Below are 17,352 nucleotides of genomic sequence, written 5' to 3'. Positions count from 1 at the left end.
AGGTCTGCAGGTGTCTGTCTTTCTCTCTCCTTTGTCTTCCCCTCCTCTCTCCATGTCTCTCTATCCTATCTAATGACAACATCTATAACAACAATAACTACAACAGTAAAAAATGGCAACAAAAGGGAAAATAAATAAATAAATATTAAAAGTATTTTTTAAAATACTGAAAGATAAGTACTGTCAGCCATTATGGTGAACCCTTAAACAAATACAAATGGAAAAAAAATACATATTATCCAGCAATACCACTACCAGGCATAGACCCAAATGATAGAACAACTCTGATTCAGAGGGATATGCATAATTCATTCAGTAGCTGCTTTAATTGTTGTAGATTTGATCATGTTTTTAACGTGGTGGGTTTTATATTTTTCTATCTTGCCTGTTGTCATTCACTTGTTGTGTTTTGTGAGTACAAGGCACGCCAAATCAAAGTCCTTTCACAGATGAAATCACAAGCCTCAGAAAATACAGTACTATCCACAGAAGCAAAGATTAATGCAGTTCCACTCAAACCAGTTAGCCAAGCAACACTCCAAAAACAAAACAAGAACAAAAACAAATCCAAACCATACAGACAAGGCAAAAATAAACTGTGGGGAGCCACATGTGCCCTCAAGGTTGCTATTGGCATGGCCATAGAGTTTATGTTAAAAGACAGTTCCTGGGAATCGGGCGGTGGTGCAGCGGGTTTAGCACAGGTGGCACTAAGTGCAAGAACTGGCTTAAGGATCCCAGTTTGAGCCCCTGGCTCCTCACCTGCAGGAGAATCGCGTCACAGGTGGTGAAGCAGGTCTGCAGGTGTCTCTCTCTCTCTCCTCTTCTCTGTCTTCCCCTCCTCTCTCCATTTCTCTCTGTACTATCCAACAACCACAATTCAGTAATAACAACAATATAATTACAACAATAAAACAACTAGGGCAACAAAAGGCAAAAAAAAAAAAAAAAAGATCCCGCTTAACTACACCTTAGAGTCCTTGTTAAAAGACAAGTTCTTTTTCCCCATGAATCACCCAGGACCTTCCAGATAACGGCTGACTACCATGACTAATAATATAAAATACTAATAACTAATAAATAGGAAAGATACATCCCCCAGTACTCAGTTGGGTAAGGCACCAAACCTCTTTTTCTATAAAAAATTCAAATCAGATGCCCTGCTAACCACGAGAAGCAGATTGTTTTTGTTTCTTCCACAGGAATCCCTGAAAAAAAACATCTGGACCCCTGCACACCCTGACATCACCCACTAGAAGGCACGACTACAGTGGCACACCCTCTCCCGAAACCCTAGATGTCACCTGATGCGATCTGAAGAACCTGATTCACAGACTCCAAGGACAGAACCTTTTTTACTGCCTGTCTGCCTTTCCTGCTTCTGCTTTGACCTGTCACGTTTTGGCGGTTCTAGCTTACTCTACAGAAAAGCAGAATTGCAGAGGCTGACCTTCCTCATGCAGCATTTCATCCCCTGCCATTTCTCCCCCTAGTCACCTGCTTTGGACTGAGACTTCTATCAGACTTGCTGGTATACCCTTTGGACACTTTAGACAATTTTACAGCAGCTTCCTTCCCTTCACGTTGCTGGTTTTTCATAGACTGACCCTGAGTAGTTCATAGACTTTACACACTGTTGCCCTGGGCGTTAGATAAAAAGAAAGGGGGAGATGCTGGGGAACTGTGCAGATGCAGTCACATCTGCCATGTTGTCCCCTCAGGCTACTGCTAGTTACCTAGAGAGTTGGGACATTCTCGGAGTGCCTGTTTTGCCATGTTGTTCCCTCAGGGCATTGTCTATTTCCCCGCGATATTTGGAGTGCTTTGGTCACTCCTTCCCCTTCCCATTCTCATGAGAGTTATTATCCTATCCTGGAGTACTATGGTTACTCCTCCCCCATCCCATTCTCGCGAAAGCTGCTCCTATAAAAGCCCTTCTTCCTCCGCACCTTGTACTCTTGCCAGTGCTCCACTTCGGTGTTCAGATGCAGGAAAGGTTACTGCATGAGGCAGCCATTTTCGCTACCTCCACGTGGCCCAACCTGCTTCTCTAGCACTCAAATCTGAGGTGCCAGTGCAAATAAAGATTTGTGTTCCCTCTTCGCTCTGACCTCCTCTCTCTTCTCCGCGGCCTGCACAACAATAAACAATTACAGTAATCAACTATAAATTCTAGAGATACTGGAAAAAGAGAAAAGAGAGAAACCACTGAGTCTAACTTCTTTCACAAGATAATTCACAAACATGCATAAGTGATTACAGAAAAAGCAGCAGCAAAAGGAAAAAGATTTTTCCAATCAGAAAGGAGGAATGAAAGAGAAAAGGAAAGAAAAGCAAACTCCTCCCACAACAGAAACTACACCCAATCACCAATCAATAGAAAAAGCAAAGTAACTAATTTTGGTCAACCTAGAGAAAAAAACAGACAAAAGTAAAACTAACAAAGGGAAAAAACAGTGGTCTGGGAGGTGGTGCAGTGGACCAAGCATTGGATTCTCAACCATGAGGTCCTGAGTTCTATAAAGTTAACCAAAAAAAATACAAGGAAGAAAACCTGCCAAAAAAAAAAAAAATGCAGGTTAATAAGACCCTAACAATCAATTTTTAGATTAAACTATTCCAGATTGGCTACACAGTCCCCCCCCCACTTCCTAAACAAAGCAAAAACACAGAATCACAAGAAGCAACTATCAGTTACTCAATATTACTATAATTATACTCAATAGGTATAATGGAGAAAGAAAAGTAGATAAATTAACCTAAGCAAGACCAAAGGACATTAATCTCACAGCCCCCAGCAGAGACAGAGATTGGTCAGGTATTCCGCCACTCATATTGAGCTCCTTTGTAAAAATAAATAAATAAAATAAAATAAAAAACATTTACTTGGGAAAAGAACCCCCCTCCTCTGGATGGCTCTAGGTATCTTGGTAATGAAGTTACCATTTAAAAAAATGTTTTTATTCCCTTATGTTGCCCATGTTGTATTTTTGTTGTAGTTATTATTGATGTGTTTGTTGAATAGGAAAGAGAGAAATGGAGAGAGGATGGGAAAACAGAAAGAGAGAGAAAGACAGACACCTACAGACCTGCTTCACCTCTTGTGAAGTAAATAAATTATCTTTAGTGATCTCCTGTCTGTAGCTGATTCCTTTACTCTGGTGTGAGGGTTGTTGTTAGGGTACAGTATGAGAGTCAGACTTAGAGCCAGTGGGCCAACCCCATGTTTCCGTTGTCCTTTTCAGCCTCGGTTTGCCAACCTAAGGGTGGGTTATAGGACTCTTCCTAGGCTCCTTAGAGCTCTTCTACATTCTGCCTCTGCCACTGGCCTGGAAATCCTACCCTCACCTGCAATTCCCAGGATTAAAGCAGCCTCCTTGCAGAGCTCATGCCAGGTGTGTCTTCAGCTGCCATCTTGGCTCCATCCACTGTACCCTCTCCCTATGTCATTGTTTTAATACAGATCTCTGAGCAGTATTTAGGTGAGGCTTGAATTAAATAAGAAAAGTAATAGACTCTTTACTAGATTTTTTTAACCTTTTTTCATTTTATTTCTTTTCCCTATTTGTTGTCCTTTTTTAAATTGTAGTTGTAGTTATTGATGTCGTTGTGAGATAGAATGTAGAAAGGTTTGGAAGACAGTGGGGGAGAGAAAGATAGTCACCTGCAGACCTGTTTCACCACCTGTGAAGTGACTCCCCTGCAGGTGTGTAACCAAGGGCTCAAACCGGATCCATAGGCTGGCCCCTGAGCTTTGGGCCACATTCGCTTAACACACTACTACGCTACTTCCTGACTCCCGTTACACTAGATTATTGTGAATGGTTTTGTTGAAGAAAAAATTAAAAGGTTGAAAGAGATGTCAGTAGAATTCGTGGCTTTGTAGTGGTCTTAATAGGCAGGATAACTCGCTAAATGTTTCCATAACCTCTTCTGTTCACATTGCACAGCTAGGGTATTGTACCTTGTATTCACTACAGTATCTTCCATCTAGGTGTCATAGTGTCCACTGAAGAGGCTGTGCTGCTAGATTTAAACAGAGTCTGAAGCTATTGCTGTGATTGATCTCCCATTTTCTGGCCTGGAAAACATTCAGGGAAAGAGGAAGAGATGGCAGATTCTTGGGTAAGTTGACTTACCCCACATCCAATTCTGTATCTTTTTCCTCTTGAATAAGTTGTATTTTAATTGATACATGTTTAATTTACTGTTTCTGTCTCTCTTTCTGCCAAGGTACTGCTCATCTCTGGCTAATGTTGGGTCAGGGAGTAGAACCTGGAACCTGAGAGCCACACGCTTAAACTTTATGTTACCTTCCCCACCCTTATATTTCTCTTTTCACTTACTCTTTTTTATTATATAATTATTTATTATAAAATTTACACACTATCAAAACCATAGAAGAGTGTCACAATTCCATACAATTCCCACCAGCAGAATGCCATATCCCATCCCCTCCCCTGATAGCTTTCCTATTCTTTATCCTCTGGAACTTTGGACCCAGTATGATTATGGGATCCAGATTGTGGAAGGTCTGGCTTCTGTAATTGTTTCCCCACTGAACATGGGCACTGACAGGTCAATCCATACTCCCAGCCTGTCTCATGCTTTTCCTAGAGGGGCAGAGTTCTGGGGAAGCAAGACTCCCCTAGTTTATTTATTTTTTTTGTTATTTATTTCAATGAAAGAGATAGATGTGGATCAGAGTACTGCTCAACTCTGGCTTATCTTGATGCTGGGGATTGAAAGCCTCAAATATGGAAATATTTTGTATAAACACTATGCTGTCTCCGCAGCCATGTACTCTTAAAACTAATTTTCCGGGAGTCGGGCTGTAGCGAAGCGGGCTAAGTGCAGGTGGCGCAAAGCACAAGGACCGGCATAAGGATCCCGGTTCGAACCCCCGCTCCCCACCTGCAGGGGAGTCCCTTCACAGGCGGTGAAGCAGGTCTGCAGGTGTCTATCTTTCCTCCTCTCTGTCTTCCCCTCCCTCTCTCCATTTCTCTCTGTCGTATCCAACAACGACAACAACAATAATAACTACAACAATAAAACAACAAGGGCAACGAAAGGGAATAAATAAACTAAAATAAAATATTAAAAAAAAACAAATTTTCCAATTAGTATTATGACTGGGACTCAGTGTCACCATTCTTTAGTGTCATGTTACATATATATAGACATGAATAGATCTAAGAAATGGGGTGTGCTGTGAAGCACGTATAATTGTGAGACTTCCCTCTACAGCTGTTGGAGAGATGTTTCTTGAACCCATCTGAGTTCACACAGGTGATCATTTGTGGTCTCCACTTGGTATGCCACCAGAAAGCACCTGTGAAACAATTTTTGAATACCAAGACATAATTTGTGTTGTAAAGTGCTACTTTGTCATACCCAGATATTGAGTTTCAAGCCCTGAAAACACAGATAGACATGAAAAGGGGAATTTCATGGATATTACTGTAGTGTCTTCTCTTTTTTTGTGTGTAATCTTCTATCTAGAGAAAATAAATAAAATCATCCCACCAAGAATAATGGAATCAGGTGCAAATGAGGTTCATTAGAATACATACTTCCTAGTATTCAGAGTCTTCATTTTATGTCTCTTTTTAATTTTATTTTTTAGTTATGAAAAAGAAACACTGAAAAAAAGTCATAGGATAAGAGGGGTTCAGCTCCACACAATTCCCACCACTAGAACTCCCTATCCCATCCCCTCCCCAAAGAGCTTTCCCCATCCAAAAATGGGCAGAGGATAGGAACAGAATATTTACAACAGAAGACCCAAATGGCTAACAAACACATGAAAAATTGCTCCAGGTCACTGTCAAAGAAATGCAAATAAAAACAGCATTGAGATAGCACATCTCCCCCCGTGAGAATGACAAACATCAAAAATGACAGCAGCAACAAGTGCTGGAGAGGCTGAGGGACAGCGAACCCTTCTGCACTGCTGGTGGGAATGTAAATTGATCCAGCCTTCGTGGAGATCTGTCAGGAGAACTCTCACAAGGCTAGACAGGAACCTTACGTATGACCCAGTTAATTCCTCTCCTAGCGATATATCCCAATGACACCATAACACCCAACTAAAGAGATATGTGTACATCATAGCAGCACAGTTCGTAATAGTGAAAACCTGGAAGCAACCCAGGTGCCCAACAACAGATGAGTGGCTGAGAAAGCTGTGGTATATATACACAATTGAATACTACACAGCTATTAAGAACAGTGAGCTCATCTTGGATGGAGCTAAAAGGAATTTTCTCTCTCTTTTAAAGTAGATTTTTAAAACAATATTTGTTTATTTAATAAAGGATTGAGACCAAGAGAAATGGATGGGGAGGGGAGATAGGAAGGGAGAGACATAGATAGAAACCTGCAGCCCTGCTTCACATTTCATGAAGCTTTCCTGCTCTAGGTGGTGCCAAGGGGCTTTAACTGGTTCTTTGAACACTATAAAATGAACACTTAATGAAGTGTGCCACCACTTGACCCCCTGGCCTTTTCTGTTGTTGTTGTTCTTGTAGATGTCATTGTTAGATAGGACAGAGAGAAATGGAGAGAAGAGTGCAAGACAGAGGGGGAGAGAGAGACACCTGCAGACCTACTTCACTACTTGTGAAGCGACTTTCCTGCAGGTGAGGAGCCAGGGGCTCGAACTGGGATCCTTATTCTGATCCTTGTGCTTTTCGCCACATTCGCATTACCTGATGTGCTACCACAACTCCCACCTTCTTTTTCTGTCTACCCAACATTCTTTTCAAAGAGTTTTTTTTTTATATTTATTTATTCCCTTTTGTTGCCCTTGTTTTATTGTTGTACTTTTTTGTTGTTGTTAATTTATGTTGATGTTTTTATTGTTGGACAGGACAGAGAGAAATGGAGAGAGGAGGGGATGACAGGGGAGAGAAAGACTGACACCTGCCGACCTGTGAGGTGACCCCTGCAGGTGGGGAGCTTGGGGCTCAAACTGGCATTTTTACTACAGTCCTTCAGCTCTGCACCACATGCACTTTAACCCGCTGCGCTACAACTGGACTCTATCCCGCATTCATGTGGGATAAACAATTCTTTTTTTTTATTATTATTATTATTTTACTCTGTATTTATTTATTTCCTTTTTGTTTCCCTTTGTTGTTGCTATTATTTTAGTTATTGTTGTTGATGTAGTTGTTGGATAGGACCGAGAAATGGAGAGAGGGGTGGAAGACAGAGGGGGAGAAAAAGATAGACACCTGTATTCTTGCTTCACCACCTTTGAAGCGACTGCCCTGCTGTTGGGGAGCCGGGGGCTCAAACCGGGATTTTTACTCAGGTCCTTGCACTTTGCACCACGTGCGCTTAACCCATGTGCTACCGCCCAACTCCTAGGGTCAACAATTCTTATTTTGATTAGTGGCATAGAACTGTTGAAAATGTCTTAATTTTTGCAGATAAAAGTAATGATATTAATCCAGTTCCTACTGAGATGTCTCTCCTGGGATATCACAGACCTAACACAATTCTGCTTAGTTTCCATGTGTGCTTTTCACAACCTCTAAGATAGTATAAGATTCAGTGACTCTACAGAAGCGTAATAAACCAGAATTACACTTTTTCTAAAAAATGAAACTTTATTGTTAGAACATACAGGTATCTGACACTCAGGGATTGTGAGCGATTTTTAATTGCACTGTGACTAAACATCTTCTTGGTTAAAGAGATTATAAATGTCTTTCTGTGCATTTACTGTGGTTGTTTATGTTACTCTACTGAGTTGTGTGAGTACATATATTGCTCATTAGTGCTTTGATGTATAGCATATAAATGTTTCCTTATTTTTTTTTTAATTCATCTCTGTCTTGGTGATAGGTCTTGTCATTATACCAAATGTTTTCATTTTCATGTATTCTCAGTGGTTCATTTATTTATTTATCTTTAATGTTCAGCTCAGGTTTCTGAAAACATTTCCAAATCAGATATTATGTACTGTAATGATGATGACTTCTATAGGTTTTTTTGGTTACTGTTGTAACATCCAAGTGCATCTTAAGGAACATAAGACCATTCACTGCCAGACTTTCCACAATGGCTCCCTCCTCCTCATAGAATCTTTTTGTATTTATAAATTATATTTTACTTCTATGAAATTGAGGAGGATATAACTTACTATGGAACAATTCTTCTTGTCCTCCAATCTTTTTTCGGCCACCAGGGTTATTTCTTGAGCTCATTGTGAGAAGTTTGAATCCACTGCTGTAGAAAGCCCATTTTTATTTCCATTTTATTTGATAGGAGACACCTGCAGGCCTGTCTCACTGCTCATGAGGTGGCCCCATTCAGGAGGTAAGCAGGCCTCAAACCTAGGTCCTGTGTCATGGTGAAATATACACTTAACCAGGTGCACCATTGCCCTGAACCTGATAATACTTATTTCATTTGTATGACGTTCTTGCCTTTAAAATTTTTTTTTTAATTCTATTTTATGTATTTCCTTTTATTGTCCTTGTTATTTTTATTGTTGTAGATTTTTTTTATGTCGTTGTTGTTGGATAGGACAGAGAGAAATGGAGAGAGGAGGGGAAGATAGAGAAGGGGAGAGAAAGATACCTACAGACCTGCTTCACCGCCTTTGAAGAAACTCCCCTGCACGTGGGCAGCTGGGGGCTCAAACCGGGTTCTTTATGCTGGTCCTTCCGCTTTGCACCACCTGCGCTTAACCCGCTGTGCTACACCGCTGGACTCCCAACATTCTTGCATTTTTAACCCTTTATTCGACACTGACACTGCAGAGATGCCTAATGTGGTATGATGACTCTAAATAGTATAATTTCCATGCTTCCATAATGATGTCGATTTTATAAAGAGCTATGTGTGGCTAGACATGTTTCATTTCATTTCTTTAAAGATTTTATTTAAATATGAGAAAGAGACTGAGTAGTTAATATGCTAATCTGCTGCCGCTCACATTTTCTCACATGAACACATTGCACATATTTTAGGGCTCAGTGACCTATGAAGACGTAGTCGTGATATTCACTCAAGAGGAGTGGGCACTATTGAATCCTTCAGAGAAGAAACTCTACAGAGATGTGATGTGTGAAAACTTGAGGAACTTTCTTTCACTAGGTAACTCTAATCACCTTAATTTTTCAACTAGAAGGCAAATCACTTTTTGTTCACCAATGTAGAAATGGAGACAGTGTTATGTGATCAGAGTTTGATTGTGACTCATAATGGATCACAAATTCAGTCTTGTGGTCCAGCAGATGGCGCAGTGGATAAAATATTGGATTCTCAACCATGAGGTCTTGAGGTTGGTCTTTGGCTACACAAGTAGTAGATTGATTTGTGATTCTTTCTCTCAGACTACCTTTCTCATGAATTAAGAAATAATTATGTATTCCCTTTTGTTACCCTTGTTTTATTGTTGTTATTGTTGGATAAGACAAAGAAATGGAGAGAGAATGGGAAATTAGAGTGGGGTAGACAAAGATAGACACATGCAGACTGTTTCACCGCTTGTGAAGCAGCTACCCTGCAGGTGGGAAGCCAGGATCTCAAACCAGGATGCTGAGGTCGGTCCTTGCGCTTTGTGCCATGTATGCTTAACTGACTATGCTTCACATCACTCCCCCAAAAATAAATTCTTTAAAAAGTTTTCAGGGTGGGGGTAGGTAGCACCATGTTTATACAGACTCTCAGGCCTGAGACTCTGTCAAGTCCCAGGTTCAGTTCCCTAGTACATCATAAACCAGAGCTGAGCAGTGCTCTGGTAAAAATAAATTCCATCTATTTGTATAGTTTCTTTCTTTTTAATTATTTATTCATGCAAAAGATAGGAGGAGAAAAACAATCAGCCATAACTCTGGTACATGTGTTGCCATGGATTGTACTCGGGACCTCATGATTGAGAGTTTAGTGCCTTACCCACTGTGCCACCTCCATGACCACTGTTTGTATAAGTTCTAATCCTTTATATATTTTGTAATTTTAGAAAAAATACAAGAACTTTCCACCAAAGAGCAGCATTACAGGAGTCAACAAAGGTGAGAGTTAAACTTACAATAAAATGTGATGTACCACCCAGAAAGCTATTGTGTTTTCAAATATTTTGTCTGTGTGTAATTTACCTAGAACTGGTGCCTGCATAGTTTCCCCGAATTAGGCTGGGGGCTCAAACCCAGATCCTTAAGACTTGTCCTTGTTCTTTCTGGAACCTATGATTAACCTGCTACGCTACCACTTGGCTCGCTACTTACGCGTTCTTAATTGTGTGTTCTGTACTGACTTAATTCATAGCATCTCAGTTAATACAATTTATTAAGAAAATGAGATTTATAATAAAAACAGAATTTATAATGACTGCCACAAATAGATTAATTTTATATAATCTCATCAAAGATCCTTCATCACTAGGTTATAGAATAGTTGTACAAGTGACTCAAATACAATGTATGTGACGTACATGACTGAAGTTCCCATCTCACTCACTGGCAACAAAATGATCATAATGATGTTCTACATTATCTGTCTATTCTTCACGTCATAGTAAAATCTACCTCACATGTAACAAGGAAATGAAAGTCTGAAAAAAGGGGGCAAAGATGCTTAGTCTTTATAAAATAGTACACTTGGAAACAATAAGTGTATCTATAATGTTTGAATACCTATATTTTTATGATACGTAGATGTAGTCCTTCTAGAAAAGATCAATATTTTCTGTGAAAAATTTCAACACAATGCCAAAACTGTCTGTTAACAAATAGTGGTTCAATTAGTATATACAAAATACCTGTAAAGATATCATTAGTTGTGGCATAATATACTTAAATGAAAGTATGTAGTTTCTTCCAGTTTTTCTTTTATTTATTTATTGGATAGAGACACCCAGAAATCTAAAGGAAGGGAGAGATAGACAGGGAGAAAGAGGACCTGAAGTCTTTATTCAGCATTTGCAAAGCTTTCCCCATGCAGGTGGGGAAAAGGACCGGGGGCTCAAACCAGGTCCTTGCTCATTGTAGCATGTGTGCACAGATAGGTGCACCACAGCCCATCCCCCTCTTTTTTCAGTATTTTTTGAAATATTTATTCCCTTTTGTTGCCCTTGTTTTTGTTGTTGTTGCTGTCATTGATTTGGGACAGGAGAGAAAATTGGAGAGAAGGGCAGACAATAATAGATACTTAAACACTTGCTTTACCACCTGTGAAGTGACTCCCCTGCAGGTGGGAAGCCAGGGGATCAAACTGGAATCCTTCAACCTCTCTTTACCTGTACACCATGTGTGTTTAGACTGCTGTACTACCTTCTGACTCCCAATTCAGCCCCTTTTAACCAATTTTTAACTGTACTTTTAATACGAGATTTGAGAAAAATTATTTATTGGCTAGAGACATAGAAATGGGGGAAATAGGGAGGAAGAGAGACACCTTCTGTAGAGGTTCACTACCTTTGAAGTGACTCCCCTGCAGGTGAAGAGCTGGCGACTTCAACTGGGATCCTTCCGTTCTTGCTCTTTGCACTGCAGGTGCTAAACCGACTGTGGTACTGCCCAACACCCTGGAGATCTTTTTCTAATTTTGAATATTTGTGATTTTTTTTTAGTATACGTTCTAGTAAATTCTATTATTAATATCTGATATTATTATGTAAAATTATGTTCTGCATCCTGATAATAGAATCAGTCATATTCATTGTAATGTCATTAATAAACTGTTCATTATTTTACAGTAATACCGCAGTGAAAGTCTCTGAGGGCAAAAAAAGTCAGAATGGTAGAAAATCTCAAGAATGTGAAGTATACAATAAATTACTCACTGATTCTATTCATCTTCAAAAACATGAAAGAATTCACAGTGGAGAGAAACCCTATGGATGTAAACAGTGTAGTAAAACATTCAGTTGTTCCAGTAAACTTAAGAAACATGAAAGAACTCACAGTGGAGAGAAACCTTATGAATGTAAACAATGTACTAAAACATTCAGTTGTTCCAGTAGTCTTAAGCTACATGAAAGAACTCACAGTGGAGAGAAACCCTATGAATGTAAACAATGTACTAAAACATTCAGTTGTTCCAATAGTCTTAAGCTACATGAAAGAACTCACAGTGGAGAGAAACCCTATGAATGTAAACAATGTAGTAAAACATTCCGTTCTTCCAGTCATCTTCGGGTACATGAAAGAACTCACAGTGGAGAGAAACCCTATGAATGTAAACAATGTACTAAAACATTCATTTGTTCTAGTAGTCTTCACTCACATGAAAGAACTCACAGTGGAGAGAAACCCTATGAATGTAAACAATGTACTAAAACATTCAGTTGTTCCAGTAGTCTTAAGCTACATGAAAGAACTCACAGTGGAGAGAAACCCTATGAATGTAAGCAATGTACTAAAACATTCCGTTTTTCCAGTGGTCTTAAACTACATGAAAGAACTCACAGTGGAGAGAAACCCTATGAATGTAAGCAATGTACTAAAACGTTCCGTTTTTCCAATTGTCTTAAGCTACATGAAAGAACTCACACTGGAGAGAAACCCTATGAATGTAAACAATGTAATAAAACATTCCGTTCTTCCAGTCATCTTCGGGTACATGAAAGAACTCACAGTGGAGAGAAACCCTATGAATGTAAACAATGTACTAAAATATTCATTTGTTCCAGTAGTCTTCGCTCACATGAAAGAATTCACACTGAAACCCTATGAATGTAAACAATGTACTAAAATATTCATTTGTTCCAGTAGTCTTCACTCACATGAAAAAATTCACACTGAAACCCTATGAATGTAAATAATGTAACAGATTTCGACAGTGCTGTATTCTATGGCAACATGAACGAACTCACAGTGGAAACCATAAATGTAAAGTTTAGTAAAACATTCAGGCAATGCAAAACTCTTCAGACACATGAAAGAATTCACAATGGAGAGAAACCCTATATGAATGTAACCTATGTAGTAAGACATTCAGGCAATCTGGAAATCTTCAGACTCATGAAAGAATTCACAGCGGAATTACAGCTTCAAACCTGCTCCCAGCGCCCTATCCTTAGCCTGTACCCTCCCGGCTATGATGACATGGAATTAATCACTGGACACCTGCTGCTGCTGCTGCTGCTGGCAAGTCTTCCTGCCCTGGAAGCCAGTGAGTCCATTGATGAGAGCAGTCCCTTCTACTATGACTGAGAGACCCTGCAGCTTGCAGGAGTCCTCTGGTTGGCATAGCCTTCGCCCTGAGCAGCAAATGTAAATGCAAAACTAAAAAGGAGCAGAGCCTGATACCTGAGAGAGCTGTCCCATTCATTGTGCCAGGGTCTGTCAGGAACTGAGCCAGGAAGCTTCCCCTTCGGGGTCTGCCCCTGGCAAAGGATGTTCTCTCTGGGAGCCCCAGGGTCCCTCTTGCTGGAAGACAGCACGAGCTTTCTTTATGAATAAAAACCCTTCTCCTAAAAAAAAAAAAAAGAATTCACTATGGAGAGGAAACCCTATGAATGTAACTAGGTAGTAAAACATTCAGTTGTTCTAGTCATCTTCAGACACATGAAAGAACTCACAGTGCAGAGAAACCTTATGAATGTAAATAAAGCATTCTTGGGATCTAGTTCTCTTCAGTTACATGATGGAACTCACAGTGGAGAGAAAGAAACCTCATGAATGTAAACAATGTAGTCAAACATTTAAGCCAGTTTACTTTGGATACATGAAAGATCTCACAGTGGAGAGAAACCTAGTGAAAATAAACAGCAGAACATTGATTCAAGCAAGTCATCTTTGTCAACATGAAATAACTCAGAATGGAGAGAAATTTGATCAGTGTAAGCAGTGTTGCAAGCATTCTGTTATTCTGGTCCTCTTTGTAGACATGAAAGAATTCACAGTGAAACCAAACCCCAAGAAAGTCAAAGTTTTCAGATGTTCCCCTAATTTTCAATCATATGAAAATATTTGCAAAGGAAACTAATCTTTTGAGCATAAGCTCTACTAAAGATCAGAGAGAGAGATGCAACCTGAGACATGATGCAGAGGCTTGTGGTTCAATATAATAGCTCTCAGGTGTGAGCCTCTGCAATACATGGGCAAGAGATGTTCTGTTTTATTGACTCTCCATCTTGCCATCTTGTGTTAATATATAAGTAACTATGTATAAATAATTGTAGGGAATCACCGGGCCATGTGAACCCATACCTCTGAATATTGTATAAATATATAGAATATGAGTAAGTACTTTGATTCTTTATCATAAATTCTAATATATGAAAATATCCATTGGTACTGGGAACTTAGATGTCAACAATGCTTAGATGTATTCAAATTAGTAACACTTTTTGGACATATAAAATGACTGACATTAGAAAAACAATTCTTATCAGTGTAGACATTTTAAGATGACTTTACAGACCTAGAAACGAACTTGTTCTGAAGTGACAAGTGAATGTAAAACAGTGGAATAATAGTGGATGCTACAAAATATGTATATGGTGCAAAGCGCAAAGACTGACATACAGATCCTGGTTTGAGCCCCCAGCTCCCCACCTGCAGGGGAGTCACTTCACAGTTGGTGAAGGAGGTTTTCAGGTGTCATCTTTCTGTCTTCCCCTCTCTCCATTTGTGTCCTATCCATCAGTGACGTCAATAACAACAAAAATGACAACAGCAGTAAAAGGCAAGAAAAAGGGAGTATATAAATATTAATAAAAATAAAACATTTAAATTGACAAATGTCTGCTCACACTGACCTGGTTCTCAGCATATGGAATATACTGAGGTGCTGAGCCAGGCCTGAATACCAGTCTGGACTCGGGTTGTATGTCTGCCTTGGGCCACCTGCTTCCCAGCTTAACCCTGCTTGTGCTTTTCAGTCTTTCACTTTGGAAATAGAGAAAATAAGATCATGTTGTCCTCCCTAGCCTCTGTGTGTTAAAGGCCATCATGAAGTACTTTGTGAATGAACTAGGTTGGAACTGAGTATCGTTATTTGTGTCAGGCAAAACTGAGCCACTTTTATGATGATGAAAAGGCTGTTTTTAAAATATGCATTTTATTTATTTAATACAGACAGAAAAATTGAGAGGGAAGGGGACCATAGAGAGGGAGAGACACCTGCAGCACTGCTTCACCACCTGAAGGTTTCGCCCTGCAGATGGGAACCAGGGACTTGAACCGAGCTCCTCCTGCATTGTAGTATGTGCATTCGACCAGGTGTGCTACCACCCAGCCCCTGAAAGGATTTTTTTGTTGTTTGTTTTACCAGACCAGTGTTGAGCTCTGGCTTATGGTGGTGTGGGGGATGGAAGTTGGTACTTTGGAGCCTCAGGCATGAGAATCTGTTTGCATACTTATTATGCTATCTACCCTCCACGAAAAGGCTGTTTTTTTGTTTTTTTTATTTAAGAAAGGATTAATGAACAAAACCATAAGGTAGGAGGGGTACAACTCCACACAATTCCCACCACCCAATCTCCATAACCCACCCCCTCCCCTGATAGCTTTCCCATTCTCTATCCCTCTGGGAGCATGGACCCATGGTCGTTGAGGGTTGCAGAAGGTAGAAGGTCTGGCTTCTGTAATTGCTTCCCCGCTGAACATGGGCGTTGACTGGTCAGTCCATACCTCCAGTCTGCCTCTCTCCCTAGTAGGGTGTGTCTCTGGGGAAGCTGAGCTCCAGGATACATTGGTGGGGTCTTCAATCCAGGGAAGCCTGGCCAGCATCCTGGTGGCATCTGGAACCTAATCAACACAATGAGTGCCACCCCTGCATGCTTCACTTCAGACTGTGTCCAGAGACTTCAGGTGTGGAATGACAACCCTTCAGCTTCATCACTTGGGTGAGACCTTTCCTTTCATAGTATTCTCTTAATTCCATTCCAGGTGGTCCACTGCCCAATAAAGTCCCCTTACCTAGATATAGTCCAGGTCCCCTGAGACAGAACATAGGTTCACCCATGCCCATAAACTAGGGAAAAATATATACCTGAAAGCAGAAGTACACAAGAGCATGCAGGGAATACCCCCCAACACTTCATCTGCACTTTTCCAGTCTTTAGGTCCCTGATTGTTCAACAATTTGTTTGGCTTTGTATGTTAACTCTCTTTTCAGCCACCAGGTTCTGGATGCCAACAAGATGCTGACCAGACTTCCCTGGATAGACGACCCCATCCATGTGTCCTGGAGCTCCACTTCCTCAGACCCCCCCTACTAGGGAGAGGCAGACTGGGAGTATGGATCTACCAGTCAATGCCCATGTTCAGTGGGGAAACAATTACAGAAGCCAGACCTTCCACTGTCTGCAACCCACAACGACCCTGGATCCATACTCCCAGAGAGATAGAATGGGAAGGCTATCAGGGGAGGGGATGGGATATGGAGATTGGGTTATGGAAATTGTGTGGAATTGTACCCCTCTTATTCTATGGTTTTGTTAATGTCTCCTTAAAAAAAAGGCCTTTCAATGCCACCTATACCCTGGGGTCCCTCTGGGGATAGTGCCACATCTTATCATGTACATACATGTGTATGGAATAGGTCATATGATAAATCAATTTGCATAGCATACTAGCAACTCATAATGATGCCTTCTGAGGAAATGCACAGTGCCGGTAATACCATTTATAAAGCATCCAGATGTGACTAAAAACTACAGCTAGGCATGTGGCGCAAAGCACAGGGACCGGCATAAGGATACCTGTTCGAGCCTCCGGCTCCCCACCTGCAGGGAAGTAGCTTCACAGGCGGTGAAGCAGGTCTGCAGGTGTCTATCTTTCTCTCCCCCTCTGTCTTCCCCTCCTCTCCATTTCTCTCTGTCTTATCCAACAACAAACAACATCAACAATAACCACAACGAGGCTACAACCAACGAAAAGGGGGAAAAATGGCCTCCAGGAGTGGTGGATTCATGGTGCAGGCACCGAGCCCAGCAATAGCCCTGGAGGGGAAAAAAATTTAAAAAAAAAACTACAGCTAGGGGGCTGGTGGTGGCATGCCTGCTTTAGCACACATGTCACAGTGAGCAAGGTCCTGGGTTGGAGCCCCCGGTCCCTACCTGAAGGGGGGAAGCTCTGTGAGTAGTGAAGCAGGGCTGCAGGTCTTTCTCCGTCTCCCTCTCTATCACCTCTTTGCATCTTGATTTCTGGCTGTCTCTATCCAATTAATAACGAAATTTACAAATTAAAAAAAAGTACAGCTAAAACTCCTATCCCCAGTATGAAGTCTTCTAAGCCATACTGAAAAAAATATTAACACATATTGAATTTGACAAGTTGATCAAAACGATTGAAATGACTAGAAAAACTGCACTGTAATCAGTTTTTAACATTTTCCTAGACATGCTGCATGTATAGTTGATATCGTTATATTATGATTGAGGAC

At 40.6% G+C, this 17,352-nt stretch overlaps 1 protein-coding gene and 1 long non-coding RNA gene across 2 annotated transcripts; both read left to right on the top strand.

The window, feature by feature from the left end:
• The first annotated feature begins 3,657 nt into the window (after positions 1 to 3,657).
• LOC132542452 (uncharacterized) lies at positions 3,658 to 9,111 on the top strand. The gene is made up of 2 exons (XR_009553464.1): positions 3,658 to 4,125; positions 8,985 to 9,111. It is a non-coding gene; the product is annotated as an uncharacterized LOC132542452 (long non-coding RNA).
• A 2,528-nt stretch (positions 9,112 to 11,639) lies between these two features.
• On the top strand, positions 11,640 to 12,832 carry LOC132542402 (zinc finger protein 709-like). The gene has a single exon (XM_060204974.1). The coding sequence runs from the start codon at positions 11,640 to 11,642 to the stop codon at positions 12,690 to 12,692; it is 1,053 nt and encodes a 350-aa protein (XP_060060957.1). The 3' UTR covers positions 12,693 to 12,832.
• Positions 12,833 to 17,352: the final 4,520 nt, after the last annotated feature.

The sequence above is a fragment of the Erinaceus europaeus genome, chromosome 13 (assembly GCF_950295315.1).
Source record: "Erinaceus europaeus chromosome 13, mEriEur2.1, whole genome shotgun sequence".
Lineage (NCBI taxonomy): Eukaryota > Metazoa > Chordata > Mammalia > Eulipotyphla > Erinaceidae > Erinaceus > Erinaceus europaeus.
This window is presented reverse-complemented; position numbering and strand designations above follow the sequence as displayed.